The sequence below is a fragment of the Lycium ferocissimum genome, unplaced genomic scaffold (genome assembly GCF_029784015.1).
Source record: "Lycium ferocissimum isolate CSIRO_LF1 unplaced genomic scaffold, AGI_CSIRO_Lferr_CH_V1 ctg7531, whole genome shotgun sequence".
NCBI classification, from domain to species: Eukaryota; Viridiplantae; Streptophyta; class Magnoliopsida; order Solanales; family Solanaceae; genus Lycium; species Lycium ferocissimum.
The window spans coordinates 12398-21875 of NW_026726823.1; the positions used below are offsets into that span (position 1 = coordinate 12398).

Below are 9478 nucleotides of genomic sequence, written 5' to 3' on the forward strand. Positions count from 1 at the left end.
TATGAAAAGTTAATATTATATATAAATAATTATAAATTTTATGTATATAATTATCGGTTTGGTTTGGTTCGGTTATTTATTCGGTTATTTTTTACTATAACCATAACCAAACCAAATATTATCGGTTTTTCAAATTTAAAACCAAACCAAACCAAATGTCAGTTTTTTTATTCGGTTTGGTTAAATTTTCGGTTTGGTTTTGGTTTTACTAAAACTCAGGAATTATACGAGGTATTGAAGGATAACTAACATTCTGAACTTGGAACCTAATCTGCAATTCATATAATCAATGTCAAAATTTTCAAGTACATCATTCGACAAACGGTGCAACAGTAGCAAAAGTGTTAGGTTTAACAACCTCATCTACGCCATCAATAGGATATTCCTGTTCATCAAACGTCCATATCCACCTGACTTGGTTCCTGAAAATGGACAATAAAAACATATGCAAAGAAACTTAAGAGATGTATGATTCAGAAAGACCAGACAGTACATGAGATCGCACCACAAAATTAGATGTTGAGAAAAGGTAAGTTAGTAGTTTTAGTCCCCTAGATATTGACTCAGTCCAATTTTGATCCGTGTGATATTTAGCTAAGCACATTCAACCTTCAATTCATTAAAATCTGCACTTTTTTTTTTTTTTTGATCCCTTTTCTTCTGAATCTTCAAAGATTTTACGCATTATATACTATTGCATTATCTAACTACCCATATGTTACGTTAAGTTTGCATTGTTACTCCATATTTGAGAGTGATTCAGTTCTAAAAATAGTTCAAATATAATATTATCTCGTATATAAAGGGATCAAATTAACCACTGAAGGTTAGATGTGCTTAATCATATTTTGCAAGGACCAAAATTAAAGTTTACCAATAATTGAAGGACCAAAAGTGTTATTATCCCTTACTGTTTTTGTAGATTTGGCCCCTCCAGAAAGAATAAGGGATAATTTCAAAGACCCGCACTCGGGCCCCAACCAATCAGGATCCGTGCCGCATAAGGCCTATTAGAAAGACCAAGTAGTTGATGCGATCGCACCACATTCTAGAATAAGGGATAATTTCAAAGACCCGCACTCGGCCCCCAACCAATCAGGATCCGCGCCGTGTAAGGCCTATTAGAAAGACCAAGTAGTTGATGCGATCGCACCACAGGATTAGATGTTGAGACAGGAAAACACTTACTGGTTTTCCGAATCAGGTTCAGAACGTGATGGAACTGGCATCAGAGGTGCGGGTACATAAATGTCACTGAAAAATCCAAGCGACACTGCCAAGCACAAAGAGAAACAAATATTAAGATGCCTTTTCTGAAAGTTTATCCTCATCAATTAACATGCACCTTATATATCACTGGAAAAAAATTAATGAAAAGGAAAATCTATACCAGCCCATGAATTCCGCAAATGATAGTCCGAGAATAAGCCTTTCATTATGCAAAAACTTAGTTATCCTCTGCCAAACTAAAGCGGAAAGTAGCTAATAAAATATTCCCAGTATATAATTCCTGAACTAGAAAAATGTGTTTTCATCAAGTTTTGTTCTGTATTAATATTTAATGAGACTACATATTTTTAATCATTAAGGAACTATGACTCAAATATCCTTCAATATTTTCATGGTTCAAACAAATAAAAGTTTTCAGTGCTAGATAGTTGTCAACAACACTTGGATAAATGTTTTCCAAAACATATATGACAGAAACTTCAACAGAGAAAAATTGGATGAGAATAAATTGATGCTTACAGCGCAAACCCTCTGCATTGGACTCTTTGAGTCTAGCAGTTATTAAGCCCTACAAATGGGCGAAACACTACCAGTCTAAACTTGACCTCCAAGATACCATGATTATCTATATTTTATATATATTATCAAAAAGAGGATAGTTTGCCTTAGGATTTTGACAAGTGTCAGCGTAGGATAATGACACGTGGTAGTTTTAGGACAAAAAATAGTTAATTAGTTTAAAACTTGTTATTGTCTTTTAATTTGACTTTAAAAATAAATAAATATATATGTTATTCAAATTTTGCATTTAATTATGAGAAAAAAAAAAGTAAAAAAATCCCCAAGATATAGCCAAGCAACTTCCACGTTTTGCTGCTAACTTATAGCAATAATATTTACCCACAGAAATGTATTGTGGAGAATAATCCATTAGTATATACGTTAGTTTACTCATGTGATTTTTTTCTTAAAAAAAAAAATCACCAATTAAAATAATGCAATTTGTAATAACTAACCATAACCCCCCACTTACCCAAAGAATAGCTTTCCTCAAACAACGTGCAGCCTCCCCACTTCCTTCACATACTCATCTTAAAGTCTTTAGTAACCGACACTACATTCATCCTCCATACTCAAATAGAATCCTTATTAATCTTGCATTGTCGAACTTGAAAGGATAATAATGATTCACTTCTATGACTATCACATGCCATTATATTGTTGTTGCATTTCATAGTTCCAGTTTAAGAATAAAGAATGTTGAATTGTGTAACACAAGGTATGCTGAATTTTTATTTTGTAGGTGAGCAAAATGTGATTACGTAAAAATAATATTTTAGCATCAGTTTGTTTTTAGAAATCTTTATTTTTTTTGCAGTGAGAAGCATTTTTGATGTATCCTGATTCTTGGTGATTGCTCCTTCACCGTATGGAATTTTAAGAGCATCGTACTTTTCTAAAAGACTTGGGGTTTAGAGAATCATGCTTTTGGATGGAGTATATGCAAGTCTAATTTAAGCATTTTGTTAAATCTGTAATTTTAATGCTATTTCCTCACTACTATTTTTCTCAGGGAGTAACAGATATTCATTGGGAGAAAAAACTTTATTTGTCGATCTTGCAGCTCTTCCCTAACCAGATGATTCCATAAATCCCAAAATAAGTACTTATCGGTTGCTAATTACAAAAAAAAAAAATCTACTGTGAATTCCTAGCCATTTACATAAAGGTTCTGAGAGAAATGCCTAAAAGAGAACTCATTGGGGGATACCAACTAGAAGTTTCTCACATATTCATCCGACGTATTGCTTCTTGCTTTATTATTGATTTTTTTGTTTTTGTTTTCTTTCTTAGCGTGTTGTTATTTTTATAAGTTTCTCTTAATGTCATCTTCTTATTTTTTAAAAATGAAACCTAATAAAATAAAACGGCTTCTTTAACAAAATAAGAAGCCTAAATCATACTAATATAATTAAGTTCAGTAACCACAATAATTACAGAGAAAGCATGAATATAATTAGATATGGAAGAATGTAAAAGCATGGGAAAAATATATAAAGAAAAATCATAAAAGGGTACAAATTGCTAGAGACACAATACTCTAAGCTTATTCAAATAATTTTCATTGAAGAGTAATAAGTTCTTGAGATTTAACATAAGCCCAACTTTCTTATATCTCATGTCATTGATTATCCCTTTTTCAATATTATGTGCACTTATAAATTTATCTAGGCGTAAGTTTTTTAATTGTTTATTTATACACGAAAGTATATGTGCATTATTGTTATGTAAGCACAAATATTTAAAAAGATATTAATCGAAAAGCTATACCAAAATGTTGATCAACTTTGTATCATTTAGGACCTTACTTGATGTTTAGTAGCTTTAAATCAACTAAAATTATACTGACAACTTTATAATGGGATGTGGAGTTTCTTTTTGTTTTGGTGATAAAGACTTTGGAGTAATAAAACAACAGTTTATAAATAAAAGAAATAATTATTTCAAGGGTAAATTTTCTTACATCTGTCTTTATTATATTAAAATAATAGTGGATGAAGATATTAAATCAAATGACAAGCTAATAAAATTCTGATGTATGTAATTTCAATAATTAAAATTAAAGATCAGAATTTATACTAAAACAAAAGAGAAGAAAAATTTAATTGCTTATTGCACATAATTTAAAGAAATGATTATTAAAAATATCAATATTTCTTAGAACAAAATAATTAAAGAGCATATCCAGCTAGCCGACACTTTTGTAACCCCTGATAATTGAGGTACTTGACAGCTTTAATGATGATAATTCAAATAAGTTGATCGATTTATTTGATCTATTAATGTAGAGGCATACTTTCAGACCTTATGGATTTATAGGAGATTTTTTTATGATAAAATTGACAGACTAAAGTTTAAAAAAAAGGCTAAAAATATATGTGCTACATCTCTCACAAATAAAATCTGTCTAAAGTTTGGAGCTGTGTATATGAGAAGTCATGTTGCGGATGAAGGTTTTTTTGGTCTCTCTTTAATTTCCTTTTTGTTATCATGTTGGACGACTTTTTGTAAAAAGAAGTGGCAAGCCGTTGGATAGATTAGCAAGCTAAATGAGTTAGTTGGTTTTTTGCCTGACGAAGAAATTGAACTTTTTGATGTTAATTTCTCTTCTTCTGCTTGCATCAGCTGTGTTTTTAACTCAAAATAAATGATGTGTGATTTTTCAAGTTTTATTATTCGCATGAAATGATATTTGAACCAAATGTGATGTGTGAACATATTGATAGGAAGCTGAGTTTACATGGCTGTCAGGTATATGGAATCAATTGTCAGTAGCCACTTTGGGGGTTTGAATATATGCATTTGCTTGTGTATTCGATTTCTTTCAATAGTTTTTCTTTGTGTTTCTTTTGCTGGATGTTTTAGCAATAAAAAGTTTTATGCACTACTCTTACTCTTGCTTTGCAGCTAGAAGAGGGATATCATTTGCTTTCAGAAATCCCTTCGAAAGAAAGACAATGAACAATATCGCGTTCTAGAGGTTTCTTCATTTTTGGAGTACGTCCACAATAATTGTCACATTTGTGTTGTATGCTTTTATTGTGATATTATTATACAGGTATAAAAGATTGTACTAGATTGTTTTGAAAAAATAGACGATAATGGAAACAGACAACGACTACATAATATAGAAAATGTTAGTTTGTAATAAGTTTGTTCCCCCCCAAAAAAAATATATATATAAAATCTACAGTATGTCACAATTTGTTTCTATTATCTATCTCTGGTATGTTTCTATTGTCTCTCTCCGCTCCTTTTTCTTTGAAACAATCCGCGCATCGCGCGGGTATGTATACTAGTTCTGTATTAATGAGCACGCTATCACAGAAAACTACAAATAATAGAAAGCTGATAACTTATAGCCCTTAGGGTTCGTTTGGTAGGGTGTATTAGGTGAATGATGCTGGTATAAAAATTTAGTACAATGTTTGGTAAATTTAAGTCTAGTACAACTAATACCAATGTTACTTATACACCCTATTCAGTACTATTCTTATACATAGTAAAGCATGGCATTAACCATACCAAGACTATTCTTATACTTGGGGCTCGTTTCGTACGAAGGATAAGGATAAATAATCCCAATTGAATTTGACATGAGTTTATCCCCGTTTGGTTAGGATAAAATCGTGGTATAACTAATTAGTTATCCCGGATCGTAGTGTTATTTATCCCATATGGGAGAAGGAATAACTAATCCTGGAATAACTTGTTCTCAACCAAGCGACCCTTAGTGCTCTATTAAGTATATCGAAATTATGCAATGCATGTTATTTTAATACAACAAACTAAACGGTCGATAAGAAACAATGCCAAGATAATTAATCCCAAGACTACTAATCGACATGACTTATTTTGAACCAAACGACCCCTTAGTCACATGACACAATTGAAAAAACTGAAATCTTATTAGAGAACCAGCTCATAAACTATAGTAAAAATCGATTGTTCTTTGGTTATTATGCTGTCCAGCCAGGATTCATTATTTTTTCCTCTAATTGAAAGGTCTCCATTCTGTTGTATAGGGGTGTACATGGATCGTTGGTTCGGATTTTAAACACAAACAAACCAATTGCGTCGGGTTTTAAAATTTATACACCAAACCAAACCAATAAAATTGGGTTTTTTCAACCTCGGATTTTCTCGTTATTCGGTTTTCTCGGGTTTTTGGGTTTTTTTTTTTTTCCGAATAGTCTTGATACAAAACATATACACTTTTACTTTAAATATTTCTTTAGTCCCTAGTAAGATACAACTATATAATTAATGTTTCTTAAGAAAATAACATAAATGTGAGAAGAGTGATGACATTGTATTAAATATTGAAAAAAGATAACAAAATCGGTTAAAATAGATATTGCTAATTAATAAGCCATAAAGAAAATGATCATAATCTAAAAATACTAAGTCATCTAAAATAAGTACAGCTAACAAGTATTAGTTGGACAAAGAAAAAAAAACTATGTATTTTCCTCACTCCAATTATACAAAAGCTAAAGAATAGATATCCAACATTATTGTCATTCCTAAGATTGAATTTCTTTTGTGATTAGTGTTGAGTTGGTTTTGGTTTTGATCTTATTCTAACATCCATAGGATATAAAAACTTATTAACATTAAAAATTCAGCTTGGAATAATATGATAATAGATGAAAAACTACGAAAAAATTTAAGAAATATTTATAAATTACATTACTGAATAAATATTTTAAAAGTTACATGTAATGTCGGGTTGGTTTTAGGACTTTTTTTTAAAAACTAAACTAAACCACTATTTTTTAATGGATCAAACCAAACCATTAGTCGGGTTTTTTTTTGCGGTTTGGCTACTTTATCGGTTTAAGGTTGTCGGTTTTTTTATGCACACACTACTTCATTGTAGGCAAAAACAAGGATATCGAGCACTTTTTTCCAAAGATTGAGACATCAGATCTTTATATAGATCATGTCAAGGAGGTAGCAACAGATTGATTAGAGGTCAACGATACATACACTTATCTCATCTCTTAATCTTTTAAAAAATTGAGGGGAGAGCCTTTTTTTTTTTTTTTTTTTTGGGTTGGATCGGTTAAGCGGGGATTTAATTTAGAACAAAGTTGTGGCTTTGGTGAGATCCCAATAATCGCCCTTCAAATTTAGAGCAAGAAAAAAGTGCACTTTCAATTCCAAGTACGGGACAGTGATACTCATAAAGCCAGAGAACTTATCAACTGAAATCATTTTATATTAAAAGAAAACAGTTTCAGCGACCGGGGTTGGAAAATGGGAATCTCTCACCAGGGGCAATAATACATGTTTGCACAATCAATTTAAGTTAAACTAAGAATAATTAACTGCAGCAACTAGTAGAATACCGTATATGTTGAGGCCCCTTCACTTGGATAGATAAAACCACCATCTATGGAGCGAATATCGTAAATAGATATGGCAAGGCCCAAATTTGCAATAACCTGAGCATCATGTCAAAAAGTTAGTCTCTTTTAATGATGCTACATCTTTTTGAGTTGGGAAATGGATTGAAAACAAAAATGCAGCCTCAAAAGAGAAGAAGAAAGCAAACCTTATCCACAAAGAGACTCTCAAGTTCTCCTCTGATTGATTCATTGAGTGGAAGACTTAGGAGATGAGGCGGCAATCTCAGTGTGTGTTCTATTAAACTCAGATAAAACATACCTCCTTAAATCTGTAGCAAGATCCACACCAAAATATTTAGCAACTTGACAAAAAATACACACTTGCGAAAAGTCTAAATTTGGTAGACTTGCAAAAGAAATACTATAAGATATGGCTCTTTATCTCATGTGGTTCATTTTAATCTACAACATATCTCTGTTTTCTTTTTGTTTTCAGCAAGGATCCATGCAAAGTACCCCATCAAAGTATATTCTTGGCCTTGGTCCTCTCCATTCTAACAAATTCTCAAGGTTCTCATATGCAATCACAAGAGTATTAAGTGGGCGTTTGGCCATAAAAATTATTCACTTTTTTCCGGAAAATTTTCACTTTTTTTACTTTTAGCGTTTGGCCATAAAATTATTCACTTTTTTAAAATAGATTCAGAATACCAAAAAACAAACAAAAAACTTGTTTTTCAAAAATTTTCACTTTTTTACTACATTTCACCAAAACTATAATTTCAAAAACTATGCCACTAAACATTAACTCCAACTCCAAAATTCCAAAAAAACAAAATATTTTTTTGGTATTTATGGCCAAACGGCACCTAAATATTTGTAAAACGAGGCCTATGATTGGGTACTTCACTTTAAGCTAGCATATAAGGAAGTCTCTTTGTTCTATTGACAAAAGATAGATAACTACAGCTGTCTTATTTGGTGTGCAGATGCACCATCCCATCATCTTACTCCCCAAAAAGGTGCTGAAGTATAACCTATGTTGCTCGGACTCCTCAAACATTTTGGCAGGTGCATGTCGTATCCTTCAAAAGTAGTGCATTTTTTTGAGGATCCGACACGAATGTTTCAAAGATTTTTGGAGAGTCCGAACCACATAGAGTATAACTAGACTAACCTTGACTAGGATAGAACTTTGAAGACCCAGCTAAGGGGGATGATAAGAACTGCATAAGCTATTAAGCTATACATTTAACTTTTTAACAATAAATGAAAGAATATCGAGATGGTGCCAATAAGATATTTAAAAAGTACGTTATAGATACTAAACTTGAACTTAGCCAAAAGGCCGAGAGGGACTTACTATTTGTGGTCTAAAGATATAGGATTTAAAGTCCAGATATCATATCGATAGAGACTTATGATTAACTATTTACTAAATTAAACTAATGCTAATCATCTAAACAAGAAATAAAATCTAAATATATATTTATAAACTAACTAAAAATAAAAGAAAGAAAATAATGAACTTCAACCAAGAAAGAGCGAATTTTTATCAGAGAAGAGATAGATCTAGGTCTACGACCACTAACAATCCAGTTGAGTCCTCAAATCGTTCTACCTATAAGTTACTAGTTGACGAGTTGATGTTAACTTTATGAGTATCTTCCGAGTTGCTCACAAGCCTGTAGATGCTACTATAACACCTATATTCCTATGGTCGCCAGAGGTAACAAGAGTGTATTTACTTCTCCGTATTCAACTAAGCAAGGCTAAAGGGTATATTCCTATCCTCAGTAGCGAAATGATTAATTGAACAAGCTCTATTTATTCTTATTACGCATGCAAATTTCCTATCCCTAGTTCAATTCACACGCCACAAATAGTGTTCAACTATTTCGTCAAATAATCAAACAATTAAGATCAAGAATAAATAAATAACCCAAGATGGAAAATCAATAGATATAAACGATAATCAAACGTCAACTTTCATGATTGGCCCAAAACCATAAAACTAAAGAGTTTAGCTCCATATAGACAAGGGGAAAAAATAACAAATCATCGGAATAAAAATTTAAAAATGAGTAATATAAAGAAGAGAAGGTAAAATCTTGTAACTACGCCCACCAGCTCCAAGCTCTCTCCTAGGTCCAAAGTTATGTAAAATATCGTAGAATATGTGTTTATAGGTAGTAAAAAACTGAGCTTTTAAAACCAAATCCAAATCGGAGGAGGAAAACAACCAAAAAATAAGGGTGGCGATGCCTTGGGCGTCGCACCAAGGCAATTTTCAACCATTTTCTTGCCATTGCTAATCGCTTTTTTTATTCTTG

General features: G+C 31.9%; 1 protein-coding gene across 1 annotated transcript; it reads right to left on the minus strand.

Annotated features, from left to right (window-relative positions):
- Window positions 1-208: 208 nt before the first annotated feature.
- On the minus strand, window positions 209-7626 carry LOC132045658 (uncharacterized). The gene is given in 7 exon segments (XM_059436234.1): window positions 209-271; window positions 359-422; window positions 1189-1273; window positions 1750-1796; window positions 1798-1835; window positions 7146-7241; window positions 7352-7626. Coding segments are annotated over 7 exon segments (504 nt in total). The 5' UTR covers window positions 7463-7626.
- Window positions 7627-9478: the final 1852 nt, after the last annotated feature.